Consider the following 13,118-nt stretch of genomic DNA (forward strand, 5'->3'; position numbering starts at 1 on the left):
GTTGGGGACAGCAGGGAGCCGCTGCACCAAGCTACCTCAGGCATCAGCGCAACCCCCAACGCGGGTATCTGAAACCCTAATGTTGAGGGGTGTCTCTGCAGCTTCTGGTATACGGCTTCGGCTTCGGCAAAACTCCTGGCAGGGGTGGTGGCATAGCGTCCCAGGCAGTGTCGCAGAGGTGGGGAGGGGAAGGGCAGAGCCTGAGCTCCAGTCCTCCTTCTCCCTCCCTGGCCCTCGGTGGTTGCTAAGCAGTTTCTATGGCAGCAGCATCCTCAGACTCAACTTTCACCCTCATTTAGAGCCAATTAAGGTAAAATAGTGAGGGGCGGGAGCGGAGTGGCAACGTAACTGGGAGGCAGGGAAGCACTTGGAGGCTGCGAGCAAAGCTTTACTCTGTCAGACAAGCAGGCACGACACCCAGAGGCAGCTGCAGTCTCCTTGCCTCGCTGCAGCCTGCTGAGCCTGCTGAGCAGCCGCACTGAAGACCTCAGGACCCTTTCCAGCAGCGGAGATTGTCCAGCGCGTCTTTCCCATTCTCTGCTCCAGCCTTGCGTGCTGCCCCAGCCCCTGACATCCCATCGGGTCGATTCTTTGGCTGCTTATTTACTTTCTTACTATCAACACTTGATTGGAAGAAAGGGAAAGTTAAAAAAAAAATGCCCATTGCACAGTTGCTGGAACTATGGAAGAAGATCGAGGTGGAACCCATGGAGATAGAGGTGAGTGCAGAGGAGGGACGCTCGCGCTTTCTCCCGGTGCCCTCTGGACTGTAGCAAATGGGCTCTGCTCGGTGAGGAAAAAAAAAAAAAAAAAAAAAAAACCACACAATTATCCAGGGGCTGTTGGCATGGTAGAGGTGTGGACGTTCTGCATACAGGTTTCACATATGTGGCCACATAAACATTTCCGTTTGTGTGCCCATGACAGCGTGTGGTATTAGTGCATGCGTGAAAGGAACAGGAGACAAGCGTTGTTGCCCACCGCCACCCTTCAGCATGCTTCCTGTAGCGTGTCTTGTGCCCTGAAGTACTCCGTTTGTCAACTAGTTGGCACCAGTTTGCTTTGCTTTCAACAAGTGGCTCATGGTCTAGATCCCCATTTGCCGCAGAGACCAACTAGCTGTACTAGATGGAACAGGAGACAGAGAGAGCCATGTCATAATGGCCATGTGTGTGAATATGGGAGTCACTAGAAAGGAGAGGCGAGGAAACCTTGGCGTCTCGGTGCCGGGGCTACAGTGAGGAGGATGCTGCTGCTCTTGTCCTGGGGCGATGGATGCCTCTGTTGTCTGGAGTCCCATTTGCTCCATTTGGGCTCTTCATGAGGACCAGACATATTTCTGAGAAGAAAGTTTTCCGAAGTTGTTAAGACTGACCGCCTCTTGAGATATACCTGTGTTGTGTCAAGAGCAGCTGAAACTGAAATGAAATGGCTAATCTTTATAGGCTCCTAAATTTCACAACCCAAGGTCCAACACTGACTGCATCGATGAATTTCATGCTGACCGTTTTGCATTTCACGACATGGAGACATTCACATAAGTAAATCTTTTCACCAAATGAAGGGTTCTGTCTTAGAAGACAGATTATTTGGTATTTTACATTGAAGGCTTTCTAAGCAGGCAGACTCTCATAAAAACACGGGGAATTGGGCTTGCGGGTGGATTAATGTGCTTGCCTATAAGCCTGATGTCCTGAGTCCCTAAACTCAGGTCATAGGAAAGAACTGACCCCTGAAAGTTGCCCTCTGACCTACACACACACACACACACACACACACACACACACACACACATACACACACACACACACATACACACACACAGACAGAGGCAGCCAGACACACAGAGACAGAAAGAGACTGACAGACAAAAAGACATAGACTAAATAAAGTGTAGATTGTTTTAAGTGCTTGGAATGGGTGTTGGTGTTACACAGGAGAAGAGCCTTTCACAGAATGTGTGGCACATCTTGTAGCTAGAGCAGTCTGGGTGTTGGTGCAAGGCTGTTCCCGTGGTGAGTGAGGGTGACACTTGGCACAGCCACTGCTGTTTACTCCACTGGTACTTGAGTCTAAGCACCAGCCTTGGAGTTGAAGGCAAAATCACTCCTTCCCCAGCCAACAACTCTTTTCTTGAAAGGTATTTGATTCTTCTAAAGATCTGCCTAATGCAAGAGCCAATGATGAAGGCAGACATCCTAGTCTCCTGTAGCTGACCCCATGGTTTGTGCTCTGATATTCAGCTGCTTGGCTTCTTGAACACAGAGCTCTTTTCAGGAGAACTGGCTGATAGGGACAGGCAAGCATGCTGGAGACGTTGGGTGCTGCTGGAATTCTGGGTCTGGCACTATCACCAGGACAGAGACTCCTGAGAGCAGCTTGTGTTTGAAATATTTCTGAAGTTGATGAGAAATAGACTAGCCAGAGAGGCAGATGAATTTTACTATAAAAATAGGTCGTGACCCAAGAAAACGTGCAAATCCAAAATGTTGAAGCAGAAGTGATGACGCCCGCACTGTCCCGCTGCCCAGCAGGAGAGACTGTAGTTTCTGTGATTAATCTGTCTGATACCATGAGAAGATCCAGATGCACTAAATAGTCTTGAAAGAAGACCTTTCCTCAGGCTTTCTGGGTTAGTTTTTCAGAATAGCAAACTTGGAGCACACAGAGTTAGGATGGGCATTAAATTATCAGTCATCTGAAACCAAGAAAAACTAGAGTTCTTTCCACAAAAGGATCACAACTGAAATACTGCAAGTAGAATGATTCCAGCTCTTAAGGAACCTTCCTGTCAAGTGTGAAGTTCTCCGGTCACAGTACATTGAAGCTGACCGTATTGTCTTATTTCACCCAGGTTTTATGACCTATGGTACTAAAATTAACTCATAGATCAAGAGGGTGGGTGGAGGTGGGTGAAACACATGTAGTGTCTGATTTCCTTGCACGGATGGGAATGTCTGAGGAACACATTCAACACACTGGCTAGAAATCAGGGTTTCTGGATTCTTCTTTTAGGCTAACATTACTACACTTTGCTCTCCTCCCCAAATGTTTTCTTGTCCACGTCCTATGAAACCTAGGACCTGAGGCCCACTGAAGTAGAACAGGTTACATTCTTTATAAAACCCATCATCAGTCTAGCATGTAAAACAAGAAACCCATTGACTGTAAGGAGACTAATTGTGGTGCTGTGGATTGGTTTGGGATATTTTGGATGGTGTTTTATCCATGAATAGGGTAAGAAAACAGGCTAATTAAAAACTGGAGGAGCTGGAGAGGTGGCTCAGTGGTTAAGAGCACTGACTGCTCTTCCAGAGGTCCTGAGTTCAAATCCCAGCAACCACATGGTGGCCCAGAACCATCTGTAATGAGATCTGATGCCCTTTTCTGGTCTGAAGACAGCTACTATGTACTCATATACACAAAAACTGGAGATTCGGGTTGGGGATTTAGCTCAGTGGTAGAGCACTTGCCTAGCAACCACAAGGCCCTGGGTTCGGTCCCCAGCTCCGGGGGGGAAAAAAAAAAAAAAAGAAAGAAAGAAAGAAAGAAAGAAAGAAAGAAAGAAAGAAAGAAAGAAAGAAAAGAAACCTTGAGATTCCAGAGAAGCCCTGAAGAATTTAGTTTGGAGGGGAAGCTGTGGTGTTCTGTGAGTTGTACTCACCACTCACCAGCTAGAGGTAAGCACCAGAAGCAGGACTCTGGGGTACCTGGTCTCAGCAGGGTTTCACCAGCCACAGCCATGCTTTGGAGACAAGGGGTGACACGAGAGCCAGTGTGTGAAGTCACCTGTGAGGCTTAGCTGACTCATTTTAACCTTATTTTTGTAGGAGCCAGTACTAGTTTTCCGGGATGTCGCAGTATATTGGAGAAAGCAAAGTCCTGGTTTTCAAAACAGTATACATCCACCATGGTTCCCTGGTGACTCAGAGCCAAGCTAGTGTGGTTTCTAACCTAGTGTGGCTGTCAGCAGCTAAACTGGAGTATCAGAGCCCACTAGAGCTGGTGATAGGTGGGGAGTTTCACTGAGTTCTCCCAGAATCTCAAGGTGGTAGGGGTTGTCACCTTCTGATGTCCCGTGTGAGGAGACTGAAGCCACCTGAGCAGTTCTCCATGCCATGGCATAGTCAGTGCACATGCAGCTGGGTCATTCCTGCTTAAGCCCCAGGCTACAGAGAAGCCGTTTGATGCCTTTGTGAGCCCAGAGATTTACTATCTCTTATTAATTCCCAGTTGGGCTTGGTGGCCTATACACCTGTCATCCCGAAACCCAGAAGGCAAGGGTAGGAAGACTGCCACAAGACCAGACATGTTTATATATCAAATTCCTGGCTGCCAGGATTTATACAAGATAATCTTTAAAACAACAAACCAATATCCAATTTCCTATTCCAGAATTAACCAGAGATTTGTTCCGTTCAACTAGGAATAATCACAGATGTCCCTACTGTCTATCTGTGTGCATCCTTACCATACTGATGTTTGAGCACCGTGGAAGCTTATGTCTCCTGCCTCTTGCTGGCTGAAGGCTGTGTAAATGTCTTCTTTGGATTGTCCTGGAAGTTACAGACTCTTCATTGGTTCAGCAGTTGGTGACTTTAGATATGCATGCCCATCGTCTGTATGTAAAACGCTGGTCTCTAGGACAAAGCATTCCACAAGTAGAGGTACAGGTGTGAGGGAGCCATGGTGCAGACCACACCACCTACCAAGCTAGTTTTACTGGTTCCGGTTACACACATATGAAACCATTGACACAAATCTTGAGATGCTAACCATATTACCCTGTGTCTTTGTTGTCAGACCACCGAAGAGGAACTCAGCCTGGACATAGAGCCGACCCCAGAAGATACCACAGAAGAAGTAACTATTATCTTTTTTCTTTTTTTAAATAATCTGGTTATTTGTGGGAGATTGGACCTGGAAGGTAGACCAGAGGGAAACCTGAAAGTTGAAAGTAATAAGCCACGAGCAGTCATTTTAGTGAGACGTGTGTCTATCTGCACATGCTTGTATTGTGTGAGTAGTATGTCAGTGTGTCCCTCAAAAGAAACAGTTTGACCTAGGAAGGACAAACATAAGCCAGGGGAGCCTTGGCTTTGGGAGAGCAGTGGCTTGCTCTTGACCATTAAGACAGGTGCGGAAATACTGGCAGAGATACAGGGAATGAGCCTGCCTGCTGGGAGTTATTAGCACGGCTCTTAGAAGGTTTTGTGAGTGTGCAAGCAAGCCCCGGGATCCCGGGATCCTGGCAGGTGGATTCTTCTGTGGGAATTTCCTCTTCGGAGGTGTGGGAGAAGATGAGGGTCCAAACAGGAGAGTTGAGGGGGCAGTGCCGAGGTCAGTGAAGAGTGGGGCAGGAAATGAGACCGGAAGCAAAGAAGAGGCGTGGGGCATCTCTGGACGCTGCGGTGAAATGGAACCCTGAAAGCAAGAAGACCACAGGCTTTTCCATCTGTGTACCCTCCGGCTTCCATGCTTCCTAGGAGCCTGCTATCCAGCCAGGCAGATGGGCCCTGGCTTAGACACAGTGACAGTGTCCCAGCAAACACTGGTGACATAGAGGGTGAGTTTGTATAAGAGTGTATCTGCCAGAAAGACCTTGGACAGTAGGGGCTTAATTCCAAAGCTGAGTTGAAGATATAGCAAAAGAATTCGAGATAAGCAACTTTCTATCCGACACTTAGAAAAGAAATTCTTCCAACAGTGGGTGCAACTATGGAAGGATGTGCTCATCTAGGGCCACTGGGAGCCGCAGAAGGTGCCGAGTCCACAGCTCTGTCATAGGAGAACTGCATTGTTGGGCATTGCTAGCCCTGCTCACAGATGAGAATCGTCTTTGCTGTATCCTAAGCTACACATGCCAGCTCAAATGTCTGCCTGGTGTCCCCAGGTCTCAGAATCCCATGAAGCAGCCTACTGGTCAGTTAGGAAAATGTCATTAATCTGCCTCACCTCCTTCCCCTCTGTCTCAGTGTTTTGGAGCTCAGCTCTCTCCAGAGCTTTGAAGAGACATGACTGAGTTTGGATAAAATACCAGTTTGGCTGTGAACCTTGGCTTTCTCTGGATAGTGGGCCACAAAAGCAGAGGTTAACGAAGCATGAACTAGGTACTTTCCTGAAAGATGCTCATTTGACTGGACCTTTGCCAAGTTTCGGGGCCCCCAAGACTCATCAGACCTCACTTTAACACTGCCTTGCTGCATTCTGGTGAGAGCCATGCACCGGGAACCTTCAGTGTATTCACATAGTGCAGAAGGCAAGGGTGAGGTGACCCACTTCAGCCTGCTTGGCAGGGGCAAGTGTGAGCGTTCTTTCTGGGATGTCACCGTGCATTAGAGAAAGGAAGGGGGTTGGCTTCTGGAGACAGATTCCGTGGCGCTGTCAGTGTAGGTGAGGCTGACTGCTCATTTTGCAACCTCATGAGGAGCAGTAAGATTGGGCATCAGAATGAGTTAGCTCATTTGAGCTGTTAACGAAAGAGCAGCAGCTCAGTGGCTCTTGAATGACAGATCCTGTTCTCTAGTTCTGAGGTTCCTTAGAGCTTGGATTATAGCTATGTGACACACACACACACACACACACACACACACACACACACACACACGCACAACACACTGACCCTCAGTGCTTCTTATGGGAATCTAGACACGAATCTACAAATATCGCAATAGTTGTTTGGGGGAGTGGACTGTGGGGTAGTAGAAATTATTTCTTGGTAGTTCACCTTGACTAAGATGTTAGGAAATTAGAATTTTCAAGTCTTTAGTAAATAAAGGAGAACTCCAAACCCAACTTAGGGGTATTTGCAGGATCATAATGCTGGCTCTCAGGCAGGACTAGAGTGACTGGAGAAGTCACCTGATTGCTTAATGATGCTGATAGATGCCACTGGAAAGCAGCACGTAGCTTTCCCATTGTTCCCGCAGAGTGCTGCATTTGAATGTTCTCTCTGGTTGGCTTCTGTTTGCCTGAATCAAGTAATTCTCTACCCATCCTTCTTGGTCTTGAGAGGACAAACTGTAAGGTTTTCTAAAGTAAGGGATTTAAGTAGGGAAATTTGATGGCCACAAGCTGTCCCAAAAGTGTCACCTTTGCCAGTAAACAGCTGACAGTAAAAAGTTATCTTACTTAGGAAGAAATAATCATTCAAATCATAACTGCAGGTGAAGCACCATGCTTGTTCTAGAGAATGCTGGAGGAGGGACATCGCACAGTTCCATGACTTTAATACAGGTGGCTGCTTCAAAAAAAAAAAGGTTTTTTTTGTTTTGTTTTGTTTTGTTTTGTTTTTGAGATAGTGTCTCACTATGTAGCCTTGGAACTCAGGTGTAGTCCAGGCTGGTCTCAGATTTATAGAGATCTGCCTGCTTCTATCTCCCAAGTGGTGGGTGGAAGGTGTGCCCTACCACTCCTGGCCTTCATTTTATTTTTTAATAGCGTGTGTGCACGTGTGTCTGTGTGGGGGTTTGTTCATGCAAGTAAAGTTTTCTCAGAGGCCAGAGGCCAGAGGGCTTCAGATTCTTTGGAGGTGGAGTTACAGGCAGTGAGCTACCCAGAGTGCTGGAGTGCTAACTGTGCTTCTAAGAGCAGTGTGCACCCTCAAGGGCCAGGCCAACTCCCTTGCCCCAGGTGGCTTTTGAAAATGAAGACCTTTTCTTGCCTTTTAAAATAGAGAAGATGTTGGATATTTTATGTCTAAATATCTCCCTGTGGAATCTTTGTCTAGCTGTGTCTGGTGCCACGGCTCTGCCCAAAAGGAACCCCAGGGAAGTTCCAACATAAAGAGTAGAAATAGGTCAAGAAGCCTGCGCCTGAGTTCGAGAGTTAACACAACATGGTTTGCCTTCACCACTGTCCTTTCTAGGGAGAGTGGGTTCCTCGTGGGGAGTTTGTGTTTTAATTCCTAGGAGGGAAGACTTACTCCGATTCCATTTGGTCCACACAAAGCACATATCTATTGTTTTCTAAACAATAGCAAGGAGCCAGCAGGTTCTCTGCGAGTGCTTCCCCGAGGGTGTATTCCAGGAGCTCAGCTTAGGGCAGATTGCTGTCTCAGAAGGAAGCAGATGCAACAGATTTGAGAAGGAGCCTGCGGTGTAACTCGGTGTAACTCGGAGGCTCTCTTAGTTCCTTTTGAAGATTGTGTTGTGAGCAAGCCGGGGTGCTGGAAAGTTATGGTGGGCCAGAGAACTTAAAGATGGATGCAGGAAACACATGTTTTCATGTCTGAGAAATTGCTGTGCAGAGTCGAGGGTCTAAGGGGGTCCCCACTGACTGCATGGGCTTTGCCCTTCAGGGTTAACTGAACACATTTATTTGTCCGTGGTCCAGGGGCAACTGTCTCCTCATTGCCTGGGAAGCATCTTTCAGCCATTGCTTTAAGTGACATCCCACAGTGACATCCATTCAGAGACCTTGCCCTTATCTGTCCATGTGGGAGATGGGACATCAGGGACGGAGCCATGGAGGGCACTGTCCCTTTGCCAGTCAGTTCCTCCTGGGCCATAGACAGGGAGGAGGGTCAGGTGGAACAGTGGAGTGGGGAGAGCTGGCCTTGGGGAACACTTGGGTATAGATGCTTTCTATGTCTTCTAAGCGCCACACCACATCGGGTTCCAGTGCAGTTTGTCAGCTTCAGGCGCCGGTGTTGCCAGTTGCTCATATGGTTTATAGGCAAGCTTTCAGTTGATGTGAAAATGCTAGAGCACTGTCGACGAGCGTGGTTTAGAAGGGCTGAGGTTCCGGGGCTGTGCTCCTCAATCATCCTAAAGAACAGTTTCCTGTCTTGACGACTTTAGATCCAAGGAAACTGTGATAACGTTCTGAGATTTCACATTCCTTCTTGTGACTGCAGCGGCGGCGTTTCCCCTCCCCCACCTTTGCTGGCAGCACAGGAAGTGTCTGTAGTGAGTGGGTGGCTTCAGTCTGTAGGAGAGAGCTGCAGGAACACTCCCCGGGCAGGACTCTGCTGGGCAGAAGACAGCTGCCCAGAGACGGAGAGGAAGCTGAGGCAGTCAGCACCAGTTCGGAGGCTGGGGGAGATCTTGGAGCCGGGTTCATGGCCTCCTCTCAGGGTGTCACCAGGGTCTGTGGCAGATCACTGATGAGCTCCCAAGCACAGCCCTGTCTCGTACAGTGACTGGCTCGTGGGCAGGAGACTGGAGCAGGAGACACTAGGATACCAGATGGAGAGAGCAGGCCTGAGGGTATCATCAGGGCCCTGGACACGGTCCTGCACCAGTGTGAGTGGCTCAAAAAAGGCCCCTGTGCAGGCATGTGTGGAGACAGCACCTCACCTCTCCCTCTCTGGAATCTATAAACAGCGAGATTTTTCTTAAGAAGGAAAAAAAAACAACTGAGACTGGTTTGAATAGCAATGAGACAAGATGAATAATGAAGCTTAGGAACTAATAAAGCAATTAAGAGCGGTGCGATTACAGCTTAAAGAGATGGTTAATAGGCTTGAGCGATTAATAAGGCACACTCTCAAGTCCTGCTTATTAGCTTACACAGTCTGTTCAGGCGTCTGTGGGTTCTCTAGGATCAGTCAGTTCCAGTGACCACCCCAGTCTCTGGGTTTGCAAATCTTACAGTTCCATGTCGGTTACTCAGAGCTGTGCTTGTGTAAACGACTGTAGAAAATGGTAGCACACAGTGCTTCCTGGAAAAAAGAGACTTGGCCCCTCAGTTTAAGTAATTGTGGGCATGCATAAGTAACAATGTCTGTTTGGAGCATAAATGTTTATTGAGGCAAAGATTAGGGGCCATCTATTAATTTACAGCAAAAACTGACAGTGCACATAACAGTTTTGGGGCAAGAATTCATAGAACACAGAGCCCTTAGCTCTTGTCATCCATGACATATGTCTCCAGGCATCTGTCCCCTGGGCAAACATAGATGGCTTGCAACCCTGTTTAGCCTGACATCGTCATCTTTCTGTTTTTTTTTTTTTTTCTTTTTTTCGGAGCTGGGGACCGAACCCAGGGCCTTGCGCTTGCTAGGCAAGTGCTCTACCACTGAGCTAAATCCCCAACCCCTATCTTTCTGTTTTTATAGCAGGCTAGGCATTGTACAATCCCAGAATGAACACAGAGGGATCATGCAGCCAGTAACCAGGGCTCTCAGACTGGGGAGGGGGCACAACTGCAGTCCAGTGGTTTTGTGGGTGAAGTTGCATGATAGCATATTCTCCATGGGCATGGCCTTGTCAAAGCGTAGTGCCTGCTTTCTCTGACTTGCTAGTACCTGGTATGAGGAACAGATTATCATTGAATGGAAAGGGGACACAAGTCGTACAGGGCCTCAGACCTTCCTTCTGCTCAGGCCTTAGCTTGGTGCTGCTTGTAGCCCTGTGATGCAGAGGTCTATACGAGGGACCTGTGCCCAACCCATCATATCTTTCCTACAGTGTATACAGAAGAGCTGACTACAGGAGGGGGTCATGTTCCTTTGAGACCCTGCATGAGTTCAGTGCCCTGAGAGCCATGACTAACACAGAGCTGGTCCTGGAGAGCTCCCACCTCTCAGATGAGGCTGTGTACAACCCAGACGCTGAGTTTTCACACAGGGGTTCTCTCAATTTTTAACTCTTTTCTTCAAATGATGATGATGATGGTGCTGGTGGTGATAATGATGGTGATGATGATGTGGTGGTGGTGATGATGATGACACCAATGATAATAAACCTAAGTTCTTGTTTATGTATATAAAACACTCCAGAAGAGCCTTAGAGGGGAGATGCTTTAGAAAATTAACCTCTTACCCAGGTTTTGGACTATATCTCTTTCTCTCCATCATAAGCAAGCTACCGAATTACCAAATGAATAATCTGAAAAATTATGGCCAGGGAGGTCATGTATGTGTGTGTGTAAATGTGTGTGTGTATATGTGTGTGTGTATGTGTGTGCATGTAAATGTATTTTCAATGATAATGTTAGCTTTGATAAGATGCAAAAAAAGCCATTAGAAAATTCCAAGTCTGGGTGTACACCTGCAGCTAGGTGTTGGCCCTGGTGTACACCTGCAGCTAGGTGTTAGCTCTGGTGTACACCTGCAGCTAGGTGTTGGCCCTGGAGTACACCTGCAGCTAGGTGTTGGCCCTGGAGTACACCTGCAGCTTGGTGTTGGCCCTGGTGTACACCTGCAGCTAGGTGTTGGCCCTGGTGTACACCTGCAGCTAGGTGTTGGCCCTGGTGTACACCTGCAGCTAGGTGTTGGCCCTGGTGTACACCTGCAGCTAGGTGTTGGCCCTGGTGTACACCTGCAGCTAGGTGTTGGCCCTGGTGTACACCTGCAGCCGATGCAGAGATGAAGTCGTTACAATTGGTGTGAGTCATAGCAACTGCTAAGAAATCAGCAAAGCACATTTTTCCCAGAATACAAGATCAAAACACCCGAAGTGCCAAGCACGCCCAGAAGAGCCAACCATTGCCAAAGAGGGCTTTGTGGCTCAGTGCTCTCTCAGGGGGAGCTGTGGGTGAGCTTCGGCTCCCTTGGTTCCCTTCTGCCTCTTCTAGATGAGTGGTCCATCAGAGCATGAGTCACGGGTCCAGAGAGCAGCAGATGAATGAGCTCCAGGCCACTCGACAGGCAACTCTACAAATATTTCCTGAGTATTTATGTGAGACAGAGTCTGTGTTAGCACATGGGACAGAATCGCCAGCAGTGTGTGGTGTGGCTTCCTTCAGAGTCACAATCTGTTTGGGAACTCACACATACGTGCGTAGTTCAAATTTACAGGCACATACAGAAGGGAGTGTTCTCCAAACAGTGTGGAACTGTGAAAAGTCTCCTGTACCCATAGGCACAATGTTTGATGCCTTTGCACCTCTCAACTCGCAAGCCCCAAGTCTGTCCCCTTCCTCTTTCCGTCCCTGCCTTTCATCTTATTCACTTGTGGGTACTTGTGTGGGTGCTTGCACAAGCACAGCCACACACATACACAGATACACAGACACACACAGGCCTACAGACACACAGCAGTATTGGGATATCATGTTTTATGCATCCCATTAGTGTTGCATTAGTGTTTTATCTATGTATAAGTGCTATGTGTGCATGTGTGCATGTGTGTGTAGGATCCAGAGATTGTCTTCTTCTGTTGCTCTTTACATTATTAGAACTCACTGATTCAGCTAGACTGCTTGGCCAGTAAACCTCAGGGTCTTCCTGTGTCCACCTTCCCTGTGGTGGTATTATGGGCACATGCTGCTGTACCCAGCTTCTTACATGGATGTTGGAAATTTGAGCTTAGGTCCTTGTGTTTGTGTCAGGAAGGTCAAAGCACTTCATTGTGGAAGTTAAAATCCATTCTTCCTTCTCAATGTGTTACCGTGCTTCCTTAAGGAAGTCAATCACACACATATTTAGCCCTGTTGGACAGATATTGATTTCCTACCGGTAATTTTAGCAGACAGCTTCAGCTGCTGACTACCTGCTAAGACTTCTAGAGAATGAGGTTCTCAGCTGTGACTCAGGCATTGCCATGGAGGGATGCTGCATTTGCCAAGGAGACTGACTGACTGAATTATTAATCAGGAGAGCCTCCGCTTACTAATCTGTGGGAACTTTATTTTCACTTTGTAGGACAGATATTTTTGATAGGTTATTTGTAAAAGGAAAATGGCAATCTACAATAACAACAACAACGAAGGGTTTTTTGGTTTAGCTTAGGGTATTAAAGGTCGTAAGTGAACATGGCTAACAACAGCAATAGATGTGGGTAATCTGAAAAGGGGATGGTGTTTCTTTTTTTTTTTTTTTTTTTTTTTTTGTTCTTTTTTTCGGAGCTGGGGACTGAACCCAGGGCCTTGCGCTTCCTAGGCAAGCGCTCTACCACTGAGCTAAATCCCCAACCCCGGGGATGGTGTTTCTTGAGCCTTTAAATGGAACAAGACAGCCAGGATGCTATCTAATGTGAGGGTTGCATGGTGTGGGGAGTTCAGTTGTGGCCGCAATAGAGGCAGACAGAGCATCCTCATGGTGGATACAAAGATTGCCGCTGAGTATGGGCTATGCACCGGCTTAGATCCTCAGAGTCCTTAATAAAGGAATCTCCATTTGTCCCCAGATCTGGTGTATAGATCTCCTCCACTGGCTGTGACTGCATGGCCAA

At 47.6% G+C, this 13,118-nt stretch overlaps 1 protein-coding gene across 1 annotated transcript in view; it reads left to right on the forward strand.

Annotated features, from left to right (window-relative positions):
• The first annotated feature begins 390 nt into the window (after positions 1 to 390).
• Positions 391 to 13,118, forward strand: part of Rps6ka2 (ribosomal protein S6 kinase A2) — a 274,655-nt gene continuing 261,927 nt past the window's right edge. The window contains exons 1-2 of the mRNA XM_087587129.1: positions 391 to 719; positions 4,804 to 4,863. Coding sequence (XP_087443255.1) covers positions 657 to 719; positions 4,804 to 4,863 — 123 coding nt within the window. The 5' untranslated portion in view covers positions 391 to 656. The remainder of the gene's footprint in view (positions 720 to 4,803; positions 4,864 to 13,118) is intronic.

The sequence above is a fragment of the Rattus norvegicus genome, chromosome 1 (genome assembly GCF_021556685.1).
Source record: "Rattus norvegicus strain SHRSP/BbbUtx chromosome 1, alternate assembly SHRSP_T2T, whole genome shotgun sequence".
Lineage (NCBI taxonomy): Eukaryota > Metazoa > Chordata > Mammalia > Rodentia > Muridae > Rattus > Rattus norvegicus.